This window comes from Prenolepis imparis, unplaced genomic scaffold (genome assembly GCF_030444845.1).
Source record: "Prenolepis imparis isolate NDT839.2.m4 unplaced genomic scaffold, iyPreImpa1.0 SCAF_12, whole genome shotgun sequence".
Classification (NCBI taxonomy): domain Eukaryota; kingdom Metazoa; phylum Arthropoda; class Insecta; order Hymenoptera; family Formicidae; genus Prenolepis; species Prenolepis imparis.
Window position 1 is genome coordinate 2970722 of NW_028141170.1, and position 21612 is coordinate 2992333.

Below are 21612 nucleotides of genomic sequence, written 5' to 3' on the forward strand. Positions count from 1 at the left end.
TTGCTTTCTATGCGAATAAAATGCCATTTATTTGCGATGCAAATCTTTTGTGTTAAATAACATTTAAAATAAATCATAATTATATAAGTTTTAGTTCCCTTATATTAAACTTCGTAATGTATACATTTACTATATCTAGTATATATGTTTGTATAATATTAGATAAGAATAAGATATATTCTAAGTTTTGAATCTAATTGTAACCTATGCATTAAACATAACTCTCATTTATTTTGGGTTTTGTAAATAAATATTTGAAGTTTATAATAAAAAATAAAATTGTACATGTTATATAAAAAATTTAGTTATATAATTAAGATATATTATCTTTAAGTTTCCTTTAAATTTCCTTTTATCTAAAATCTTATGTTACTAATCACTAGAAAAAATTTTAGACAATGTAAAATTTCAATATATATACATATATATATATTGTTTATAAAGTTTTCATGCATTAATTTCTAGTTTTAGCATTAAAAATCTAAGTTTAGGGAGATATAAATGCGATACATAATAATATTTAACAGATTTTAGCATTATATAATTTTATAGATTTATAAAATGATATAAAGAAATCCTTAATATCTGCAATTGATGTCTACTGTATTTAAATCTATTTGGCATAAAAATTGTAGCAAAATTTTAATCCTTTTAAAGTATAACATTGTTCCTTACAAGATAAATTCTATATATCATTAATATACAAGACAATATTATAAGTATAAGTAGTATATACAAATAATACAAGTGTAAATGTCAACAGAATGTAATTAACAAATACTTGTACTACGGAACAATGCTAAAAATGTGGCAGACAAACTTTGCCAGCGAAAAGTTCAGAAATTACTGTGATCCATAATGCTAGGACAAATAAAATATATGCGATTCCAACTTGATGTGAATTAGGCAATTGATATGGTTGCCCACCAATTTCGTCAATGTGGAATCCCATGGGAAATATAACTGCCGCATGACAAAATAGCACCACTGGGGAATTTAATTGTCAATTATACATAATGTAATTTTAGTTGCATCGTTTTTGTTTAAAATATGATATATATATGTACATATATATATCATAATTGTATTATAAAGTATATAACTTATTTTACAACTTAATATATCACATTCATACAAATGTATCATTTATGCATATATTTTATTATACTAAATATTATATACTTCTCTGACACGTACTTGCGCCAAATCCTACCCAACGTGCGTAAGGAATGACACTACGATCCCAATGTGAAATGACCAGTAATATTATGGTTGCTGTTATTAAAATGCATCCTACAAATATGCAGACCAGTGCCATCAACCATTCCGATTGCAGATCTGACTTGTAACAGACCTGTGGTCTGTTGTACAAGGTCATGCATGACCACATGAGACCTAGTCGTGTATCACCTGTTAGAAAAAGGAATAAAAATTATACGACAATGTACAGTTTCTCTAATAACATATAACACTTTAATTGTAAAAATAAATGTAAAAATAATGTGAGAAATATCTCTCATGATAAATAAAGAAAAAGCTTTGCTCGTTTGAAATTAAAAACAAAAATCACAGATTGCAATTACCGCCGACATCGGTGATGATCCAATCTGGCATGGCAATGCTGATTATGGCAGAGATATCTGCCAGCAGAAACAGTATCCCCGAAATGATAGTCAATTTGTCCATTATTGCGTTCAAGATAGTCAATAATTGGGAAGAATAATTGGCACTTTGTCACATTTATTTGCCACCATATTTACAAACGTCGTGATGACATTCTGGCTGTCAATTACTTATAATGATCAAAGCGGTCAGTAAACAATGGCACTAATTGTGTATATTCGTACACGGATAACATCTCGATCAGTGGAGGATACTTGTGTTACCCGAATTATGCATAATCAAATAAATCAAAAACAATCAAAAGTAAACAAATCGGCAGGTATTGCGCGGACATATACAGGCGTGCGTACTAAAAATCGAGGATTTGTGCTCGGGTAGGAGTAGGGATGGGTGATATTCGATCGATATCAAACAATCGTTTTATCTCTTGAATGTGTTTGAAAACGCGATTATCTTTGTCTTTCTTTTATTAAATTTTTTATTTACTTTAGATTTTACTGAATATACTTTTTAATCAAAAAGTAGACACACAAAATCTGAAAGAATAAAAAAAAATAAGCAGAAATTATATATCATGAACTTGGACAGATTGTATAAAATTATAAAAGAAAAATTGATCAGATATAATAAACATATGTAAATTATATATAAGTTAATATAAAAGTTTTTAAATACGAATGATAAATTTAATATAGGAAAGAAAATATACATGCACAGTATTTGTAATTTAATATCTCGTGACACTATAATAAGTAGAATTTTGACAAAAGTGATAAAATTGAATAGATTTACAAAAATTTTTGTTAGTATGATATAATCTCCTTTTTCCTCTTTCTTTATTAAAAAAGTCTTTCTTATTTACATGCTAATTGGAAATATAATACAGAAGAGAATTCAGTCATACAATGATGGAAACATTAGTGTCAAATATATTGACACAAATATCTAATTAAAAAAGAACACTATCACAGTTAGAATGTATTAGAGTATATAGAATAATTCCGACGTTTAAATTTCTTGCAGTTTGACTCGGTTTGCACACACTGTCCATTACCTGTAATACATAATTTAACATTTAACATCTCGAAAGTATTCTCTTTCAACGTTCTTTATTCTCTCGAGCGTTTAATCAACAACTACTTACCGTCTTTTATCGAAGCGGAATCTACAAACGTAGTCGAATTATTAACACTATCATCAGCCAAGGTGCTTTTACTCGTGTCTGTGTAATCAGAATTATGAGATTCATCGTCGTTGTCGCTCTTTGAAGATAGATTCGGTAAGCTATCGACAAAATATTTATTCGCCGAATCTTCCTGGAAGGTAGAGCAAAGCATGCTCTCCTTCTCAAATGAGATCTCCATGGATTCTGACATACACTCGCGGGACGTCTCCATCGACGTTTTATTCGACTTATTATCCTTTGGAGTTGAAGTAGTACTCGTAATAATCTGCAGCAAGGTGGACGGATCGTCGATGCCCAGCATCTGGCAGAATTGAGTAGTCTGATCGTTTATCAGTAATCGTGGCTGTTCGACTTGAACGAATGTGTCGTACGGATCGTATGGTTTGACAGTTTGAGTGAAGTTGCAAGGAATTTGTAAATTAGATTTAAATTTCTCATATACAGTTTGTTTCTCTTTCGTAGTGGGCGTGTACATCCATCTGCCAACGCCATACTGACCGGGCATGTAGTGGATACTGTTCTTGACGCTCAATAAGTGATTCGTTAAGTATAGTATCGTTAACCATTCGAGATCGTAGTCCAATTTTATCGGATCGTCCTCCTGCGAATGTACCTCTAGTACTTGAAGGAATTTTCGTTTTGGTAGACACTTGTCCAGCGCTAGGAATTTCGTTACTCGTGCTCCTTCCTTCTCGGGAATGAGCGCCGCGAATTTACAATGCAAATGTGCCGAGAACCAGTAAGACGGATAAAGACGTTCCAACAATTCCATACCTGGAGGACTACCAAGTGTATTGCTTTCTACATCATCTCTAAAACAAAAATTAATATGATTGAATATTTGATCTCTTAATATATAATACGTTAAAATTGATCTATTATTTCGACATAATTTTGTGCCAACATTCATAAAGTTTTGACAAAATAGAAGTTTCTTACTTAAAGAAAGGTTTTCGTTTTAACAACGCGTCTTCATCTCCATATTTTGTTACTCCCGCTGGCCAATCATGCGATAGAAAAATATCAATTTTGCCAGAAAGCTGAAAAAAATAATAGAAATAAAATATATATATCCTGTTGGAGAGATATTCCTTATTTTATATAATCTAAAATTATATAATTATTTATATAATTCTCTATCAATCTTTTTCTGCATCATAATAAATATTTACCTGTTTTAACCTAAAGACTTCCAAATTCCTAATATGATATATGCTCCGTATAGTGTTATCAGTATATGGAGGTTTTTCATAACGTCCCTGCATCCAATGATGGCTCTTATAGATACCTGAAAGTCCTGCAATTCTTACTCCAGCCACTTGCACTACACCTGCATATCCAAGATAATAAATGTTAGGTGCGACCCATCCTCCATATGGCAGTTCCTGAAGATAATTTGACGCTTCGTGATTGCCTCCGATAAAAATGGTTAATACTGGAGCTTTTTTCTCACCCGAATAATATCTATATAAAATAAGATTAAATGTATAAGTTATATTAAACATAAATTGTGTAAATTATATTAAACAATTTCAACAAGTCTTTGCTGAGATAACAATACTCCTCACTTGTAAAATGTACATATATCTTTATATTTATCTGATACTGCCATACATTCTAAGTCGCTTAAATTTCTGGTAGCTTGAAAATCGCCGCAGCAAATGAGCAAATCTATTTTTCTTCCATCTATCTTTTCAATCTCCTGGATAGTCTCGTAAATAATATCTAATTCGCCGTGAGCACAACCTTCTACAGCGATCCTCATTATTGAAATTAAATTGAATTAAATTCTAAAATTAAAATCTTCACGATTTAATAATTAATGTCATATACGTTCTCTCTATACGTATATATGAATCTCTGATTATCAAATCTATAACCCTTGTAAACAATTTATTAGTGCACTTGACATGAAACATGAGAAACTACACAAAAATACAATACGGCATAGACTGAGAAAAGTACTAAGGTAGACAAACTATTGGTTTGGATTAGAGATACTATAAGAGAGATGAGACAAGGTGTCGTCGTGGAGTAAAACCGGATATCGGATATGACGTTTTCGATGGCGCTTTATTTTGATTGTTGAATAAATGCAAGAATTTTAATTCGAAGTTATTGATATTTTTTCATAAAAAAATGTGAATAATGAATATTAAAACACAATATATTTAAAAAAAAGACTTACAAACATATATATTTCATTACTTTTCCCATGTAAGGTTAGGTAATATAAATTGACTATTAAGAAATTATATATTGTCTATATATTATTATATATTTACATTATGTATTATTATAAATATAATTTAAGCATTGTATTTAGACTCGTAGAAAAATGTGCAAATTCTAGAATAATAAATTGCAATATTTATAAAAAATATGTGAACAATTTCGTTTATTTCTCATTAATTTTTGAATGTTATTTTTATATACAATTGTTTATTACTTATTTCTTGTCGTTTTTATTTACTTATGTATAATTACCTTATAATTTGCACAAATGTTAACACTACTTTCACTTAGGGTCGCCTAGGCTTTTTTTGTTAGTTATATATATCTTTCTCTCTCGCACTTCCGGTTATACCCCAAGCGACGGAGCCAATCAGAAATCGTTACCGCACTGTCTCATCTCTCTTATAGTATCTCTAGCGTGTTCGACGTTCGTCCTTCAAGTGTCGCGCGTCGCGCGGCGTCGGAATTCGTTGCGCGGAGTGGGGGAGAGTGGTGGGGGGATGCGCGCGCGCCAGTGCGCCCCCCACCACTTCACCCCCACCACTCTCCCCCACTCCGCGCACCGAATTCCGACGCCGCGCGACACTTGAAGGTTGAACGTCGAACGCGCCGCGTACATTGACACGCGTAGAGATACTATAGACTGAAATAGCTTTTGATTGACCAATCACGACAAAAGAAGCAAAGATTTCTTTCTTCTGATTGGTTAAATACTACTCACGTCTATATAGTTAGTTTCAGCAAATTATTAACGTTTTTAGGAAGCTCAATTTTTTAATAGTATACATTAGAGGGTGTTATTAAATTCTTAAATCATACTCATATCATCAATATGAACAATATAATACAATTATATTATTGAGATAAATCAATATTAAATATATATAACAGAATAAAATTTTAAATTAAAAATAAATAAAAAATATACATTAAAATATCATACATTAAACTATATATAATCTTTTTATTTTTAAATATATAAAATATATTTTAAACATTTTATATAAAAATAGTTGATATTTATTTCTCATGGACATAAACACAATAATGCTTTAGTTAGAGAAAATAAAGTTTGCTTTTATTTTTTTCCATATTCATATAATTATATTTAGGCTTATTAATGTTCTTATATCTAAGACTGCACAGTGTAGTTTTTGTACTAATTAAAGTGCAACAATTTTTCTTTATGTTTATAATTAAAATAGATATAATTGGCAAATTTGACTAAAATGTATATTCTTCGAAAACAGAATATTTAGTTTAACAGTTTTATAACCAACAAAATGCAAATTTTACATTTTATTAATGTTATAAAACTGTAAATAATATTGAAATACTCCGCTCGTAAAAGAATATACATTCCAGTCAAATGTAAATCTTATTTAGTTAGTATTATAAAACTGTACTTAATTATCTGTTCTTTAAAAAACACATACATTCTTGTCAAATTTATGTCATAATTACTTTACAAAAATTCTTCGCACCAGTCAGTTAAACACTGATAACAATCTGTTGACTGTTTTGCGTTTGCTGAGCATGCATCCTTCATCCACTCTTGAAATAATTCCTTATTCTTCTTTAGCACCAAGTATTGTCCTAGTACTACATATGCCTATACAAAGAATTTAATTATTAGCTCATATCTAATAAAAAAACTTGTAAAATTTAGTAATTATTGTCATGAACTCTCAATTTAGTTTCAATCTATATGCAAGTAGAGATAAAAATAATTTTATATTTTTATGCAGTTTTAAATAGATTGTTGTATATATAAATTGAAACAAGTATCTTCATACAAAATATTAATAATTAGATATTATATAAGTAATACAAATATTACTTTATCAAAACCTGCAGCTTCTAATCTCTTCCCTAAGACTTCTCCAACACCAGCGAGCTCAGTCACAGGTTTCTCTCCCATTGGCTCTGCCACAAAGTTTCTATGCTTCTGTGATGTGGTAGACATTTTGATCTGCAAAAATAAAAGATTTCAGTTTCTGTTCTAAAATTATAAAGTTTCAAAGTTCCTTTTTGATGGAATAATTTTTTTTACTTAATATAGATTAGCTCTTTTATAAATTAAAAAGGCTAATGATTATTGAAAAAAAAAAATTATTCCATCAAAAAGGAACTTTAGAACTTTATAACCTTCAGATAATAAAATATTCATTGTTCAAACGGAAATATTTATCGAAATTTTGCAAAAATAACGCATGAGAAACAGACAAGACAAGTTAGAAAGATACGAATTAAATATAAACACAAACTAAACGGAAATTTCATAACAATGCACAAAGGTGAGGAATGATTACCTGTAGCAGTTAACTGAAGTATTCTATTGTTTTCTGTTATGCTGCGACTGTCGACTGTCGCAGTGCGAATAAATCAAATTTATTATCAAATTATCAAAATCCAAATCGCTTTGAATGTTACTTCTCTACGAAATTTAATCGACCGGTAGATGATGATTCATGAATTCGACCAACTCAAAAAATGTATCGAACGTAAACCGACGCAAATTCATCAAACGTGGAGTATATCAAGTATAGAGGAGCAACAGACGTCACGATTTACACCGAAAAATCAGCACGTTTGAAATATTTATTCTTATCTTATTTAATTATCTCTATACAATTTTAATCTGCACTATTTTTGCGAATATAAATTGCTAGTTCGATATGCATAAAAATTATATTTATACAAATTAATTTAAAAAAAAAAAATTTGGACAAAAAATTGGCTAATCTGGATGCAGAGTTCGTCATATGTTTAAAATCTCTTCATCTTCTTTTTTTCATTGTCTTTCCTATAATTCAAAACTTTTTTAAAACAACTATTTTTGATATAATGAAGGTAATAAATGAATAAAACATATTAAAACGTATCTCAATCTTTAATTACTAATCTTTCTCCAAAGTAATTGTAACGGGAGAAAACCATTTCTTCTCTGCAATACCGGATCGAAAACATCAAAGTCTACTTTTCGTAATTCCTCTAAATAATTTTCCACGCAAACTGCTGGCAAAAATATTGCGTTGAAATCTTTTCCCATTGTCTTTTTAAGTGACGTTGCCTAAAACAGAAAAGTTTTTGTACACGTCAAAAAAACGACTCTTCTTCTTTTACATGCATAAAGCTAAAAGATTTTTAAAAAATAGAAAGATCGATACTTAGTTAAATTTTTTTTCTACGCGATTTTATTCATTACTTATATTTATCGAATAATGATAGGTACCACTTTTAAATGTTGTTTAGCGCAGGACGCGACTTCAAACACCGCGTCTCGAAGTCCGGCGTTTGACTGTCTCTGGAAGATGGATTCCGAGGAGACGCTGTTCCTCAATAGAACATCCTGCGGCAGTACAAGAACTCGTTTTCGAGCATTATACGGTACGGACCTTATCGAGGTGACTAAACCGTACGCTTTGCCGAAATGACTGGCCGCATGATCAGCGTTGATGTTTGCCGTACCATTTGCCTCCAGCAGCAAATAATATATCGACGATGCGGTATAATCGCAATACCTCTCGAGCGATTCCAAGTCCACGAATATCGAATTACTTAATTTATTTAAGCGAGCCTCGATCAAGCGCTTGAAATAACGCTTAGAGAGCTTGTGTCGCTGGAGGATCTGCAAGAGATGCGAGTCTCTAAAAAAAAATTCACTGCTTCGATCTCTAGTATAATCTCGGGAATATATTCGAATGTTAATTTTCAGTCATCTACCTTGTGTAATTCCAGAGATACAGGACTCCTGGGTGGTTGATCGTTATAAATATTGTTCAAGGCGTCTGTCCAGAATTGCAATCGCATAGCTCCTATCTTATTGTCGTTCACTTGATCCTCCACTTGAGCCACTTCGACATTAAACGCTCGTATAGCAAATGCCGCCGATTTGATACTATGCGGAAGTAACAATGTACACAGGAAGTTCTCATAATCATTTTTCCTAAAAAGATCAAATATGCATAAACACAACTGCAAATTAGATTCTGCACATTTCAAGTGTAATTACTTTGATGATTTGCAAGAAATTGTTTTATTTCAGAGAGAAAGAAATATAAAAGATACAAGAGATTCATATAAAAAAAAATATATATATATATACTCTATTTTTAAAAAAATTAGATATTTTTAAAATCAACCAAATATTCTATTACTTATTAAAATATTAGTATTTAAATATATCCACACAAATGTGGTTGTATAATTTTTGTTATTATGTATACAACAAAGTTTAGCATAAAACAAATACCTAACTAATTGCAAACAATATTCAGCTGGCGTTTGTCTTTCTTTTGTAACAGCAGTGTTTAGACGCCTAAATTGCAATCGCACATTTTCTTTAATAATCGACGACAATTTATTCATAGTTACAGTTGAAGAATTTTTATTAAATCCGATAATTTAAATGGCCATTCGAGATTATATTCACGGCATCGAATAATAAAATTTTCTATTACGACAAATATTGCGATACATGTTGTAATTTGTTATACAAGAACAAATTTTTGGACGAAAAGCACGATAGAAATAACCTATCTGGCACCCAAAATATCTGCTACAAGCCATGCTATGCTCTTTAAACCACGGATTGTGTGTTAATATAGATAGATATCGTATAAGTAAATTGTAAAGGTGCTTTTTCATGCTGACGCTCGACGCTCATTTTTAGCGTCAAAAGACGTCACGTGACCAAAATTGACGAATTGGTATCTTTATTTTTGGTCACGTGACGTCTTTTGACGCTAAAAATGAGCGTCGAGCGTCAGCATGAAAAGGCACCTTAAAAATTATACATAAGTTCCTAGATTTCGATAGGAATCAAGGTTGCCTAAATATTGGCAACACTGTTGAATTGACATTTTACCGACTTCAGTTCAGTCGCAGAAGTAAATATGGCAAAATTATTAGGATTAGATAAAGTTGCCACATTTTTTCGCATTATTCGCGCAAACGGTGGAATTTTAGGTTCCGCAAAAACATTATTCAGGTTATTATTACATAGTTACATGTTATATTATTTCAGCAATACAATAAACATTTCACAATGTGTGTTGACTACATTGGATTACACATGATATTGTATAATCTACTTTGCATATAATTCTGATTATAACTTATTTAAGTTTTAACGCTGTATCTCCTAATTTTCATTTATAGAAAAACAAATTTTTTATTATATTATAGAGAATATATTTTACTATATAAAATATTTTTTTGCTACATTGAGAAATGCATGATAAATTTAATATTTTTAGCAATTAAGTGTGATTACTTCAAATTGATTTGTGTAAACAGGACGGATGATCTCAAGATTGGCACTTTAATCGGGGAAGATAAATATGGAAATCGATATTATGAGAATAACTCATATTTTGTAGGTGAGTTATTGTAGACACATTCTGGTTTAATCATATCGCACAATGAATCTTTATTTACGCAGAATAATGCATGATATTAAGTCATTTTATGAGATTGTAAATTCTTGCATATATAAGATGAAATATCGCAATTTCATATATTTTATGTTTATTGGATATTTTTTATAGGTCGTAATAGATGGGTAAGATATGCTGATAAGGTTGGATTAAATTATGATGGCTCGCAAGTCCCAGCAGAATGGTTTGGTTGGTTACATTACAAATCAGATTTACCACCACATAAAGATCCATCTCGACCGAAATACAAATGGATGTTAGATCATGAACCAAATTTGAGTGGCACCAACAAAGCTTATATGCCCTACAGCACTACGAGACCAAAAATTGAACCTTGGCAGCCGCCACAATAAAGTTGAATGCACACAAAAAATGAAAAATAAAGGTAGTTTATTGTAATAACGTAATAAATATCGAAATAAAATATTTAATAAATGTGTAAATATAACATAAAGAAATTATAGATATTTAAAAAATATTTACACAATGTTTTTTGATTTTGAATGTTTCTTTCAATGCAGCATTATGATATTCGAGATAAAATGTAATAGAGCAACAATAGAAAATGACATTTAATATCAAAATTCTAATTTTAGAAAACATTAAATTGTGAAACATGAAATTATAAAGGTGATAATATGTACATTTTTTTATATTTATTTAGATTTTATTGGACTAAGACCAATACCTCACTAAATAGATTTCATTTCCTGTACATTACTCATACATTGCTTCAAGTAATTAATCCGTTTGTCAATTTTGTCTTGTATACTGAAATTTTCATAGGAAATTGTTATAAGGTCGTAACCTCTGGCCTTTAATAATTGAGTGTATAAATACGTCGATCCTACGAGATCTTTCTGTCCTCGACAATAATCGTGGTAATCGTGCACCATTATTGCTATCCTAAAATAGTTTATATTCGTTATTGTTGAATTCATAATTGTGTCAATATAATTAAAATTATTAATAATTTATTTCTATGCCTTTAAAAAAGAATTATACTTTAAAACTATTGTTAAACTATTAAATATAATTGTTATTGTTCTGTTATTTATATTTTTTATTATTTATAAATCATGTTTAAAACGAAATTAATAATTAACTTTTTATTAGCAATTGTGACATACCTTTTTACATTCTTAGATTGTTCATTCCAATCTTCCACCTTTATAAACTTATGTTGATCGTTTATACGATATTCTGCATCTAAAAATAATAAAAAACATAACTTTTTTTTAAGTTATTTTAGTAACAAAATTAACAAGATAATGTATCAATTTATTATAAATTCTGTTTACTATTGCATTAAAAAATTTACCTAGTAAAAAACCCATGTTCGTATTAAGATCAGTTTTGAAATAAGACTGGGATGGCAATAGCTTTGTTAGTGTTTCCGATAATGCATCTACATACAGTTTTTTTTCTTTTGCTCTAATTAAAGGTACATTAAAAACTTCTGAATCTTTATCCAAAAGGGGTCCTGTAATTTAGAATGGATGATAATTTATGGAATTGTTAAAAGTATATCAATACATACATTTCCAAATATTTACCTTTATAATCTTTCAGCACAAACTGTGCAATGGCATTAATATTTAATAATTTTAATTTCTTTGAAATGTTTAGTTTGGAAGAGCCTGTACAAAAGCCATAATAACAAATATTAATATATTCAAATAATAATAAATTAATTATGTGATTCAATAATAGATACAAACCGATTAACCTTTCTAGAAATATAGGCTCTAGTACGAATTCTATATGTCGCGGCCGTATTGAATCTAAAACCGCTAAGGACCAAACAATATCCAACCATTCCGCCGCAGATGTGTGAAATGGATCCGATTGTTCCACGAAATTCTGATCATAAAAATAATATAAATGCATATCTATATCGAAAAAAATATATTATAGCTCTTCTTACAGCTATAAAGAAAATATATGAGTGAAAACACCATGAAATTTTTTCATATACCTTGATAAACGAGCTTGTGCACTCTGATTTATACTGCAGAGCTGCAAATGTTTGCAGTATCGACGAATAATCAAAAAATGTATAATTGATTGATTCCTTGAAGAATGTGTTACAGAATGCATCGAGTATTTCCTCATTTTTGTAACGGAGAAATCCCAATGATGTTATTATGAATCTATTTGTACCAACATCGGTACTTTTTGGTATACATTTCAATAAGTCAAATGTAATTTTTTCCAACAAGATCTATTATACCATACATAACGAAAAATTAGTATATTTTTGTTATACATTGATATAATAGATAAATATATGTATACCTTATCTGGAAAATTTAATATGGCCATACTATATAACAAAGCTGCACTTTGTTTCATGTTTAATGTTATGTTATACTTGACGATATTGTATGATAGCATCCTTAATAGCGGTGTATGTCTCTTTCCTTCTTCTCTCAATGCTGTTATCACCTTTATAAAAAGAATATATTAAAGTATATATATTTAATACTAATATAAATATTGCATTTACCTCAATCATTGCAGGTGTAGATAAGTCAGAGTACTTTGAGAGATCATTATTTGATGTTCTTATCTCATTCCCATGTTTAACTATCTTTCTGAGATGAATAAATCTTTCATCAACTTCAATATTTGCTATTTGCGATTTTCCACTGTTTATCTGATTAGTTATACTTGAGATAAGCTTTAATGCATTATTTATAGACAAATTTTGCAGCATCGCCAGATCTAGCAAATCATTTATAGACTTAGTAGCTTGAAATTGTTTGGAAAATATCGCATCACTTTCACTGAACCATCTCTTTTCCGATGAACAAAACTTTGTCCGGATTCCTGTTTTTTTAGACTGCTGCTTCTCTTCTTTCTGTGAGATATTCTGTATTTCTGTAAATTTAGTAGCATCGTCTTCCTAAACAGAAACAAATTGACAAGTTTTTCTGTCAGTAAAATTAAATTGAGTTACGTAAAATTGAATTAAAGCACACGTATAATGTAAATGATCGTTGTGTCTTTACCTTCGCAGAAGCAGCAGAGTGTTCGCTGGTCACTGCTGTGCTGGAGTTATTAGCTATGAGTGCAGTAAAACGCCAGGACGAACGAGGGGTGAGTCTTGCAGTCGCGGTACAGAGCGTCGCACTAAACTGCAGCATTGTCATTATTCTGCAAAATTATTGTTTATATAATTGTCAATTAGAGAATTTCAAAAAAAAATATTTCGTATATCAGTTTTTTCTTATTAATTCGTGGGCGAAACAGTCTTAACTCATGTTACAAGCACACATTTTGCATAAAAAAATAATATTACCTCCAAAGTCGAGGATTATTGTTAACTACCTCCGGTGCAGCAGGTGCATATTTAGGTTAGGTGATCACCATGTATTCGACCTCTTCTTCTTCTTCTTCTTCTCTCTATGGCTGGTTAGGCTTCCTAGGGAATTTGCCTATACGCCAATAAACGTTGAAAGACCCTATCAGGTCTGTTTTTAAATGATTATTGCTGTCTGTTGAGTAAAGTTATATAAGGATTTATATATTTTCAGATTATTGGAGAAAACCAGGTTATGAATGTCCAAGTCGACTCCAGGTAAAATACGTTTAATAGAAGAGATGAGATTTCCGGAATGATCTGAAAATTTTGGACAGTGAAAGAACGTATGATTTAAATCTTGTGAGGGATGACCACATTCACATGCCGGGACAGAAATTATATTTTTTTCCCATAAATGTTCTCATTCGTGAAATTGTATTCGACCTCGACCATCGACCATAGACATGAAAAAGATTAGAGCCGAATATCGAAGAGATATTTGATGCAGCTCAAAGTAAAAATTTTCCAATACATGCATCGTCAATTTTAGCAAAATATTTTTATTTATTTTGAAAATATGTAATACAATTTAAAAATATCCTAAAATCCTGTAAGATAAACAAAATGAATTAATTATGATATAATTTATTAATTACTTAAAATAAATTAAGAGAAATATAATAGATTGCGAATAATCACAAAATTAAAAAAATTAAGCAATGCAATATTTTTAGCTAGAAAATTTTTTTGTTATATTATCTGTGTGTGTATAATTTTTAATTAGATTTGTATGACATTTCTTTAAACTGCAATCTCTCTTTATTTATATATTCTCACAAATAAAATGAATATAGACTTTTTTTTTTAATAGAAAAAGAAAAGAAAAAGAAAGTATAAAAAAATATTAAAAAATTGTAACTACTTTTATTTCTTGGATTTTAAAATGCTTAGGGGCCACTATCAGCAGATTACTACACTGTGGTAACAGCTGATAACAGCGAGTTATGTAAGCGTCAGGATCTTAAATAATCGACAAGTGTATCGGAGTTCATTGAAAAATTATATATATCAGCTGATCAAAAATTATGTGTTCCGCAAAAACACCACGTATACTTTCGATCCAGAGTCACGTTGTGTCAGGATATGTCGGCAACAAAAGTGCAACTTTCCCGTTACAGGTAAATATTGTAAAAAAAATGAGAAAGATACGCCCTTATCTTGATCTTTGCATGACACTTTGATTTTTTTTTTTATGCAATAAAAATCGATTTTTCATGCTTTGATGAAATATAAATAAATTGAGAAATAAATTTTTTATTAGCTATTAGGCTTTGAAGTTGACGCAATTAACTCTGTACAATTATCCAATCATACTGGTTATAAAGCATTCAAAGGCCAGATACTTAATGATAAAGATCTAGGTAAGATCAAAGAAAGATAACATTATATTTAGAAAGAACAATAAAATTTCTCAGTCATAATTATTTTAGACAACCTAGTTGATGGTTTAGCACAAAATAACTTGGATAATTATACGCATTTACTGACTGGATACATTGGTTCAGCTTCTTTCTTAAAAAGAGTAGCATTATTGGTCACAACATTGAAAAGTAAAAATCCGAATCTTATATACGTTTGTGATCCTGTTATGGGTGATAATGGGAAGATGTATGTCCCGGAAGCACTGAAGGAAATTTACAAGAAGGAGACAGTTCCATTAGCGGATGTGCTGACTCCAAATCAGTTTGAATTAGAGTACATATGATATTAATACACTATGTTGCTATCTCATTAATTTCTATCACAATATGATACATCGTTAAAAGTTCTTAGAAATTATAATTTTTATATTTTTATACTATATTTTTTTCATAATCATATCTTTGCTTTCTCAGATTACTGACAGATGAAAAAATTACCAGTATTACTGAATTGCAAAATGCAATTAAAAAATTGCATCAAATTGGACCAAAAACTGTAGCTGTATCATCAACTGAGCTTAACAATAAATTGACAGCAATAGTCAGCACTGAAAAAGGTATTATTGCACTATAAGATAACACTTAAGCTCACAGATGATTATAAAACTACATTACATTAATGAACTTTTTTTCTTCTTAGATAATATATTATTGAAAATAGACATTCCTAAAATACCAGCCACTTTTACGGGTTCTGGAGATCTCTTTGCTGCATTATTTCTTGCTCACTTATATTTGCAAAATAATATGAAGACCACCATGGAGAAAACTATAAATTCTTTATACAGCGTATTACTTAATACTTATGAATATTCTAAAGGTAAATGATATATATGATAATTTATACAATAGTGTATATCTCAGTATTGTTGTTATACAAATAATTATTTACAGTATATGCAAACACTGAAGATCAAAGTGCTAGAAAAATCGAATTACAACTTATACAAAGTAAGAAAAATATTGAAAATCCAGAAATTTCTCTGTTTGCAAAATCCTTATAACGCACATTATAAGGAAAGCTTAAATGTTTATTCGAGTTGTCAGAGAAAAATATATATCATGAGCAAAATATTGTACATATATATTGTTTATATACTGTAAAATATGATATTTAAGTTACTGAACATTTGTTAAATTGTGACACTTATAACAATAATGATAATATCGCGAAAGATATTGCATTTATAATAATATAAAGATTTTTAATATATAATTTAATTAATATATAATTTTTAATATAAAGATTTTATTATATAGTATATATATATATGTATGAATATAATATAAAATGAAACTCCAAAGACCAAAAAATAATGTCTTCCAAAGAGAAAGCATGTAATTTATTAAAATAAATACATACAAATCATATAACAGACACAAGTTTTTATGTATTAAATTGATTCAATTTTGAAAATTCGATATCTGTGCACTGACAATGAGATAAATTGAGTCTTAAAGTTGCTTGAATGTACTACGATAGCAAATAATCAGTCACAATAATCTTTCAATGTCAAACGAGGTAATATGTTCATGCATTGTAATTCTTGGAACAATAATTTACAAGCATAAGGCATCGTGACTGTAGAAATGGAGGAACTGGAACTACACCTTTGACACCAACCGTTGTATCCCATCAGACCACATTTATTACAAATGTCGACGTCAAATGCGTCGCTCGATAACATGAGCCTCTCTATTAACAACATGCTGGCTCCATAACCGATCAAGCAATCGCGTTCCATTTCACCCAGACGTAAACCACCGTCTTTGGAACGTCCTTCTGTAGGTTGACGAGTTAGAATTACTTTTGGACCCCTGGCACGAGCATGTATTTTGTCTTGCACCATATGCTTCAATTTTTGGTAATAAACCTATAATTACGATTGAATTTGTATTTTAAAAAAGATATTATTCAAAAATTCTTATTATCAATTAATTGGAGTTAATTATCTAATCCAATATTTTTATTGGAAAGTGAAAAATATTTTAGAAACTTTAATGCAACTATATAAAAACATTACCATCTTAGTTAAAATAGTAAAGAATAGAATTATTATAAAATACATGCATTATATTATATATTTTCCAATAATATGTGTGTGTAAGTTTTAAAATTGTAAGCTATATTATTTTTGGAGTAACTTTTTTCTATCTAAAATAACTGAATTAAAGTACACTAATTTATTTATTTTAAAAAGAAAAACTTACTGTTCCAGAAAAGAGATATCCTGTTATTGGCTGCCCAGTCATGCCGCTATAGAATAAATCTTTACCCAGGTAATTATAACCATGTGTAGCTAATTCTTCACAGAGATCCTCTACTTTAGCACCCTCGAATGCTGCAAGTAAAGATTAATAGAGATCACATTAAATATTAAATTAAATTAATTTATTATATCACATACAGCTCTATCATATTATCTTTTTATAAAATGTACCTGTTGCATCGTGTAATTTCCCATTCACAACGCCTGCTTTGCCAGCTAATACCTCTATCAGTTTCCCAACTGTCATTCTAGATGGGAAACCATGTGGATTCATAATCACATCAGGACACATACCATGATCATTAAATGGCATATCTTCTTGATCCACAATTAAGCCTGAAAAAATAATATATTATCAGAAATTATAATATATATTAAAATTATATTATATAATATATTATATCTCTCTCACAACGCATGATATATTTAATACGAAAATATGTATAACAAAATAACTTTACCTACAACACCCTTCTGCCCATGACGACTACTAAATTTATCACCAATCTCGGGTCTCCGAGTTTGTCTCAATAACAGTTTTACTAAGAAGGCATTTTCAGCATTACTAGACACCATGACTTTCTCTACATAAGCCGGGACGGAACCTTTGTAAAAAATTTGCGTGCCGCGTTTCGTTTCTGGTTGAAAATTGTCAGACCTCGACGGGCCGATATTTCCACTGCGTATCACCAGAAATTTATTTATCATCACCTATAACATGGTATAAGATTAATCGTAGTAGAAACAAACAAACAAATCACTTACAGTGTCATTCAAATACAAGAGACACATACGTTCTTATTTTCCACCTTTTCACCAGTCGCTACAATCCCATCATTCTCAAGAATATCATGTTTCGGTACAGATGTACTAGTATGTTCGTATATCTCTGGTCCCAAAATTACATCGTTCGATTGATTAGGATAGTTTTTTAGTATACATTTCGAGTTCCGGTATACCATACACCTTCCGTATCCTCTATCGACAGAAGCTTTATTCAAAATGAGTGCATCCTCAATATCATATCCGCTAAATGACATCACAGCTACGATAGCATTTTCACCAGCTGGCAATTTATCGAAATTGATTAACTCTATCTGTCGCGTTTTCACTATGGGCCTTTGCGGATATACCAGATTATACATCACTGTGTCGATGCGATTACGTTGATTGTATCCTATGACTCCCATAGCTTGTTTACCCATAGCACATTGATAAGTATTTCTTGGACTTTGATTATGATTCGGATATGGTATTAAGCCTGCGCATACTCCCAAAATTGTAAACTCTGCGATTTCTAAATGTGTTGTTTGAGGAATAATTTCGGACTCCTTGCACGCGATTAAACTGTCATTTTCTTCGTTTACGTCTAAATACTCGATCAATCCTAAATAACACAATAAATAATAAATTACAATTAATTGAATAATACATAAAATAAAAATTAAATATATATTATATTTATTTTCAATTATTTATTACCAGCACGAACAAAATCATTGAAGGTCCAGAGATTGATCTCAAGATACTTCATGTGTTTTTGTTCAATAAGCGGTTTCCCGTTCTTGACAATGATAAGAGGCCTGCACAATCGACCACCATCACAACTGACTTGAACGCACTTATGCCGACGTTGCACAGATATTGACACGAAACAATCTATGTGTCCTGTTCTGCGTAACCATCTGAACTGGTGCACCAACCTTGGCACCATAGATTCTTTGATGATGCCTGCCATATTACCATTGACGAAAACCACGTATATACCTTTTTTGATTAGCTCTCCTCCGACACAAGTATAAATAATTTGCACGCCGAGATTACGCATCAATCTTACAAACGGTTTCTCTGGCATTTCCGTGGTAATATGAGCCATCAATGCTAAGTTCTTCACTAAGCCGCACGATTCACCTTCTGGTGTGTCGTTTGGACACAACATTCCCCATTGTGAACCATGCAACGATCGTGGACCAGAGATTTTCCTAGTCTTTTCAAACTGTGAATGAACTCGTGTCATCATGCCAAGCGCTGAAATATACGATAATCGTGACAACACTTGCGTGACACCATGCCTTTCCATCCTAAATCTCTTGATTGTCCAATTGCCTGAGGATATAGCAAAAGCTAGTCCATTGGTAATCATATCCTTTCTTATATATTTTGTTATATCAAATGGTGCCGCTTTTATCTTGGGAATATTCTTATCGGCAATTTGCTTGAGTTCCGAATTAAATCTTTTGAATAAATCCTCAAACATCAGAGCTAGAAGGGAACCGGCTAGCTCCAAGCGTTTATTACCATAATAATCCTTGTCGTCAATCAGTTTGCGATCACTTTGCGCATCAATAACTCTTCTTATCATCAAGGCGAGATGTAAAGCTTTTGTTCTGAAGTTGAAATCTATGACAGGCACATGAGACAATACATTTGCCGCTAACAAATCTTTCATCTCATCAGTAATTTTATTAGACTTTGCAACATGAAATCTCATCTGTCTGCGTTTATTATAGAGGTATTTTAATGCTTGTTTCTCCGAAAAGACACCCAATTCTTGGCAATCCTCTACACTGGCTATAAATTTGTTCAAATATTTTCCTTTTTCTCCAACCATCTGTAAGATATCTACATCGCTTACTATTCCCATAGCTTTGAAAATTACAGTAATCAGTATGTCGTCTTGGAACATATTGTTTCTTATATAATATCTGCCACCTTTCCCCACGACACTTGTCTTAGTCTTTTTCTCATGCGTAAAACTATTGCACGATGCAATAATCTCTTTGCCATCTTCTTCTACAATAATTCTGTTTCTGACCATTTGTTCCTGTATTAATATAACTTTCTCCTGACCATTTATAATAAAATAACCACCAGTATCATATGGACATTCATTTAGTTTAGCCAACTCATATTGAGATTTATTAATTAATACACAATTTGAACTGCGCAACATTACTGGCATCCTGTAAGAGTTTATGATCATATAACATTTTATATTATCACGTGTTTTTTTATTCTTTAGTTTTTGTTCTTACCTTCCAATTACCATGTTTGTTCTTATTCGTTGATTACTTCTTATATGTTCGATATCTACTTTAATTGGCGCAGAATAATTTAGATCTCTCAAACGACATTCGTGTGGTATAATTGGCCTTGGAATTGAGTTGGGGACTTGTATATTATCCTCAATATCAGGCGAACCTACTGTTATATTTAAATATCTGAAAAGTAAAAAAAGAATAATGTTAAATTAATAATTCGACAATTGCATTTTTCTATAAAAATATAACAAATGTTCTTACTTTACATAAAAATGTGGATCCTCATCGGACAAAACTTTTTCATTTGCCTTGACAATATTTTTTATCTCTTTATTAATGAAATAATTATAAGAATCTATATGCTGTTTCACCAAACCTTTGCCTTTCAGAAAAGCTTCCACTAGCTTTGCTTTGTTCTATAATATAAATATATAATTCATTAATTAAAATTTATTTATAATTCAGCAACATGTGAAAATAAATTTAAAAAATAATTATTTTAAGTAAATTGAAATTTTGATTTAAATAGATTCAACTTTTATTTTGCAATGCATTGAGTGAATTTCAAAAACAATCGCCAATAAAAAATACTATACTCTGTACTTACTTTTATTTCATTTGTTTGTTCCATTTTTATCAGTTATAAAAGTCTCGTAATGTTAAAAATCAATACTTTTCGATCACTTTCTTTTCCAATCCAATATATCACAACGTGTTAAACACGTGGTTATACACAGCGGTGTTTTCTTCTCTTTCTTCTAGAAATCTTCACACTAAGAACGCACAACCAGTATTGGAGGCTCATGCCTTTTTGAACTTTCTACACTTTGTAGTGTATACTGAAAATTAAACAGATATATATTTAAATGTTAGAAAGAAAGAGAAGAAAGTGTAAACAGCTAGTGCACACAAGCCGAAATTTCGTAAGCATAGAGAATCAGCGATCCTTAAAGGTGCCTTTTCATGCTGACGCTCGACGCTCATTTTTAGCGTCAAAAGACGTCACGTGACCAAAAATAAAGATACCA

General features: G+C 30.5%; 7 protein-coding genes across 8 annotated transcripts; 2 read left to right on the plus strand and 5 right to left on the minus strand.

Annotated features, from left to right (window-relative positions):
* Positions 1-4: 4 nt before the first annotated feature.
* Positions 5-4944, minus strand: LOC145943941 (uncharacterized). Its single transcript, XM_083051861.1, has 8 exons — positions 4378-4944; positions 3982-4273; positions 3749-3849; positions 2768-3621; positions 2598-2677; positions 1584-1731; positions 1198-1410; positions 5-987 (listed from the first exon to the last, which is right to left on the minus strand). The coding sequence occupies exons 1-8, from the start codon at positions 4572-4574 to the stop codon at positions 800-802; spliced, it is 2073 nt and encodes a 690-aa protein (XP_082907987.1). The 5' UTR covers positions 4575-4944; the 3' UTR covers positions 5-799.
* Positions 4945-6165: 1221 nt separating this feature from the next.
* Positions 6166-7010, minus strand: Baf (barrier to autointegration factor). Its single transcript, XM_083051668.1, has 2 exons — positions 6885-7010; positions 6166-6656 (listed from the first exon to the last, which is right to left on the minus strand). The coding sequence occupies exons 1-2, from the start codon at positions 7008-7010 to the stop codon at positions 6510-6512; spliced, it is 273 nt and encodes a 90-aa protein (XP_082907794.1). The 3' UTR covers positions 6166-6509.
* A 908-nt stretch (positions 7011-7918) lies between these two features.
* Positions 7919-9625, minus strand: Sicily (NADH dehydrogenase (ubiquinone) complex I, assembly factor 6 homolog sicily). The gene is made up of 4 exons (XM_083051666.1): positions 9300-9625; positions 8771-8993; positions 8280-8675; positions 7919-8117 (listed from the first exon to the last, which is right to left on the minus strand). The coding sequence occupies exons 1-4, from the start codon at positions 9413-9415 to the stop codon at positions 7938-7940; spliced, it is 915 nt and encodes a 304-aa protein (XP_082907792.1). The 5' UTR covers positions 9416-9625; the 3' UTR covers positions 7919-7937.
* Positions 9626-9901: 276 nt separating this feature from the next.
* On the plus strand, positions 9902-10963 carry Nd-b17.2 (NADH dehydrogenase (ubiquinone) B17.2 subunit). Its single transcript, XM_083051086.1, has 3 exons — positions 9902-10037; positions 10346-10428; positions 10597-10963. Exons 1-3 carry the CDS (start codon positions 9943-9945, stop codon positions 10836-10838), a joined length of 420 nt encoding a protein of 139 aa, XP_082907212.1. The 5' UTR covers positions 9902-9942; the 3' UTR covers positions 10839-10963.
* Positions 10964-11118: 155 nt separating this feature from the next.
* LOC145943516 (FAST kinase domain-containing protein 4) lies at positions 11119-14261 on the minus strand. Its single transcript, XM_083051083.1, has 10 exons — positions 13790-14261; positions 13500-13644; positions 12995-13393; positions 12784-12933; positions 12464-12709; positions 12207-12348; positions 12042-12125; positions 11807-11968; positions 11616-11694; positions 11119-11391 (listed from the first exon to the last, which is right to left on the minus strand). Exons 2-10 carry the CDS (start codon positions 13638-13640, stop codon positions 11178-11180), a joined length of 1617 nt encoding a protein of 538 aa, XP_082907209.1. The 5' UTR covers positions 13641-13644; positions 13790-14261; the 3' UTR covers positions 11119-11177.
* A 419-nt stretch (positions 14262-14680) lies between these two features.
* Pdxk (pyridoxal kinase) lies at positions 14681-16447 on the plus strand. 2 transcript variants are annotated; one of them, XM_083051084.1, is made up of 6 exons: positions 14681-14970; positions 15114-15213; positions 15268-15547; positions 15688-15830; positions 15914-16093; positions 16168-16447. In XM_083051084.1, the coding sequence occupies exons 1-6, from the start codon at positions 14878-14880 to the stop codon at positions 16275-16277; spliced, it is 906 nt and encodes a 301-aa protein (XP_082907210.1). In that variant the 5' UTR covers positions 14681-14877; the 3' UTR covers positions 16278-16447. The 2 variants fall into 2 exon arrangements, with proteins under 2 accessions (XP_082907210.1, XP_082907211.1); XM_083051085.1 differs by having other exon boundaries at positions 14688-14970; positions 15283-15547; positions 16168-16445.
* A 187-nt stretch (positions 16448-16634) lies between these two features.
* On the minus strand, positions 16635-21526 carry Rpiii128 (RNA polymerase III subunit RpIII128). The gene is made up of 9 exons (XM_083051082.1): positions 21192-21526; positions 20846-21000; positions 20579-20764; positions 19026-20506; positions 18338-18930; positions 18005-18254; positions 17715-17879; positions 17485-17615; positions 16635-17147 (listed from the first exon to the last, which is right to left on the minus strand). The coding sequence occupies exons 1-9, from the start codon at positions 21213-21215 to the stop codon at positions 16764-16766; spliced, it is 3369 nt and encodes a 1122-aa protein (XP_082907208.1). The 5' UTR covers positions 21216-21526; the 3' UTR covers positions 16635-16763.
* Positions 21527-21612: the final 86 nt, after the last annotated feature.

What these genes read in the sequence shown, in the direction of transcription:
- LOC145943941 (XM_083051861.1), bottom strand. Translation starts at nt 4,574, where the DNA reads ATGAGGATCGCTGTAGAAGGTTGTGCTCACGGCGAATTAGATATTATT. An exon ending in TTCCGCTTCGATAAAAGACG is followed by an intron (nt 2,678 to 2,767) that starts GTAAGTAGTTGT and finishes TATGTATTACAG; the next exon opens with GTAATGGACAGTGTGTGCAA. An exon ending in TTGGGTAGGATTTGGCGCAA is followed by an intron (nt 988 to 1,197) that starts GTACGTGTCAGA and finishes TAAATTCCCCAG; the next exon opens with TGGTGCTATTTTGTCATGCG.
- Baf (XM_083051668.1), bottom strand. Translation starts at nt 7,010, where the DNA reads ATGTCTACCACATCACAGAAGCATAGAAACTTTGTGGCAGAGCCAATG. An exon ending in AAGCTGCAGGTTTTGATAAA is followed by an intron (nt 6,657 to 6,884) that starts GTAATATTTGTA and finishes TTCTTTGTATAG; the next exon opens with GCATATGTAGTACTAGGACA.
- Sicily (XM_083051666.1), bottom strand. Translation starts at nt 9,415, where the DNA reads ATGAATAAATTGTCGTCGATTATTAAAGAAAATGTGCGATTGCAATTT. An exon ending in TATTGTTTGCAATTAGTTAG is followed by an intron (nt 8,994 to 9,299) that starts GTATTTGTTTTA and finishes TGATCTTTTTAG; the next exon opens with GAAAAATGATTATGAGAACT. An exon ending in CTAAACAACATTTAAAAGTG is followed by an intron (nt 8,118 to 8,279) that starts GTACCTATCATT and finishes TTTCTGTTTTAG; the next exon opens with GCAACGTCACTTAAAAAGAC.
- Nd-b17.2 (XM_083051086.1), top strand. Translation starts at nt 9,943, where the DNA reads ATGGCAAAATTATTAGGATTAGATAAAGTTGCCACATTTTTTCGCATT. An exon ending in TCCGCAAAAACATTATTCAG is followed by an intron (nt 10,038 to 10,345) that starts GTTATTATTACA and finishes TTGTGTAAACAG; the next exon opens with GACGGATGATCTCAAGATTG. An exon ending in GAATAACTCATATTTTGTAG is followed by an intron (nt 10,429 to 10,596) that starts GTGAGTTATTGT and finishes TATTTTTTATAG; the next exon opens with GTCGTAATAGATGGGTAAGA.
- LOC145943516 (XM_083051083.1), bottom strand. Translation starts at nt 13,640, where the DNA reads ATGACAATGCTGCAGTTTAGTGCGACGCTCTGTACCGCGACTGCAAGA. An exon ending in TGTGCTGAAAGATTATAAAG is followed by an intron (nt 11,969 to 12,041) that starts GTAAATATTTGG and finishes TCTAAATTACAG; the next exon opens with GACCCCTTTTGGATAAAGAT. An exon ending in CAATCTAAGAATGTAAAAAG is followed by an intron (nt 11,392 to 11,615) that starts GTATGTCACAAT and finishes AAACTATTTTAG; the next exon opens with GATAGCAATAATGGTGCACG.
- Pdxk (XM_083051084.1), top strand. Translation starts at nt 14,878, where the DNA reads ATGTGTTCCGCAAAAACACCACGTATACTTTCGATCCAGAGTCACGTT. An exon ending in GTGCAACTTTCCCGTTACAG is followed by an intron (nt 14,971 to 15,113) that starts GTAAATATTGTA and finishes ATTTTTTATTAG; the next exon opens with CTATTAGGCTTTGAAGTTGA. An exon ending in ACTTAATGATAAAGATCTAG is followed by an intron (nt 15,214 to 15,267) that starts GTAAGATCAAAG and finishes AAAATTTCTCAG; the next exon opens with TCATAATTATTTTAGACAAC.
- Rpiii128 (XM_083051082.1), bottom strand. Translation starts at nt 21,215, where the DNA reads ATGGAACAAACAAATGAAATAAAA. An exon ending in TGGGCAGAAGGGTGTTGTAG is followed by an intron (nt 17,880 to 18,004) that starts GTAAAGTTATTT and finishes TTATTTTTTCAG; the next exon opens with GCTTAATTGTGGATCAAGAA. An exon ending in GATATCTCTTTTCTGGAACA is followed by an intron (nt 17,148 to 17,484) that starts GTAAGTTTTTCT and finishes TCGTAATTATAG; the next exon opens with GTTTATTACCAAAAATTGAA.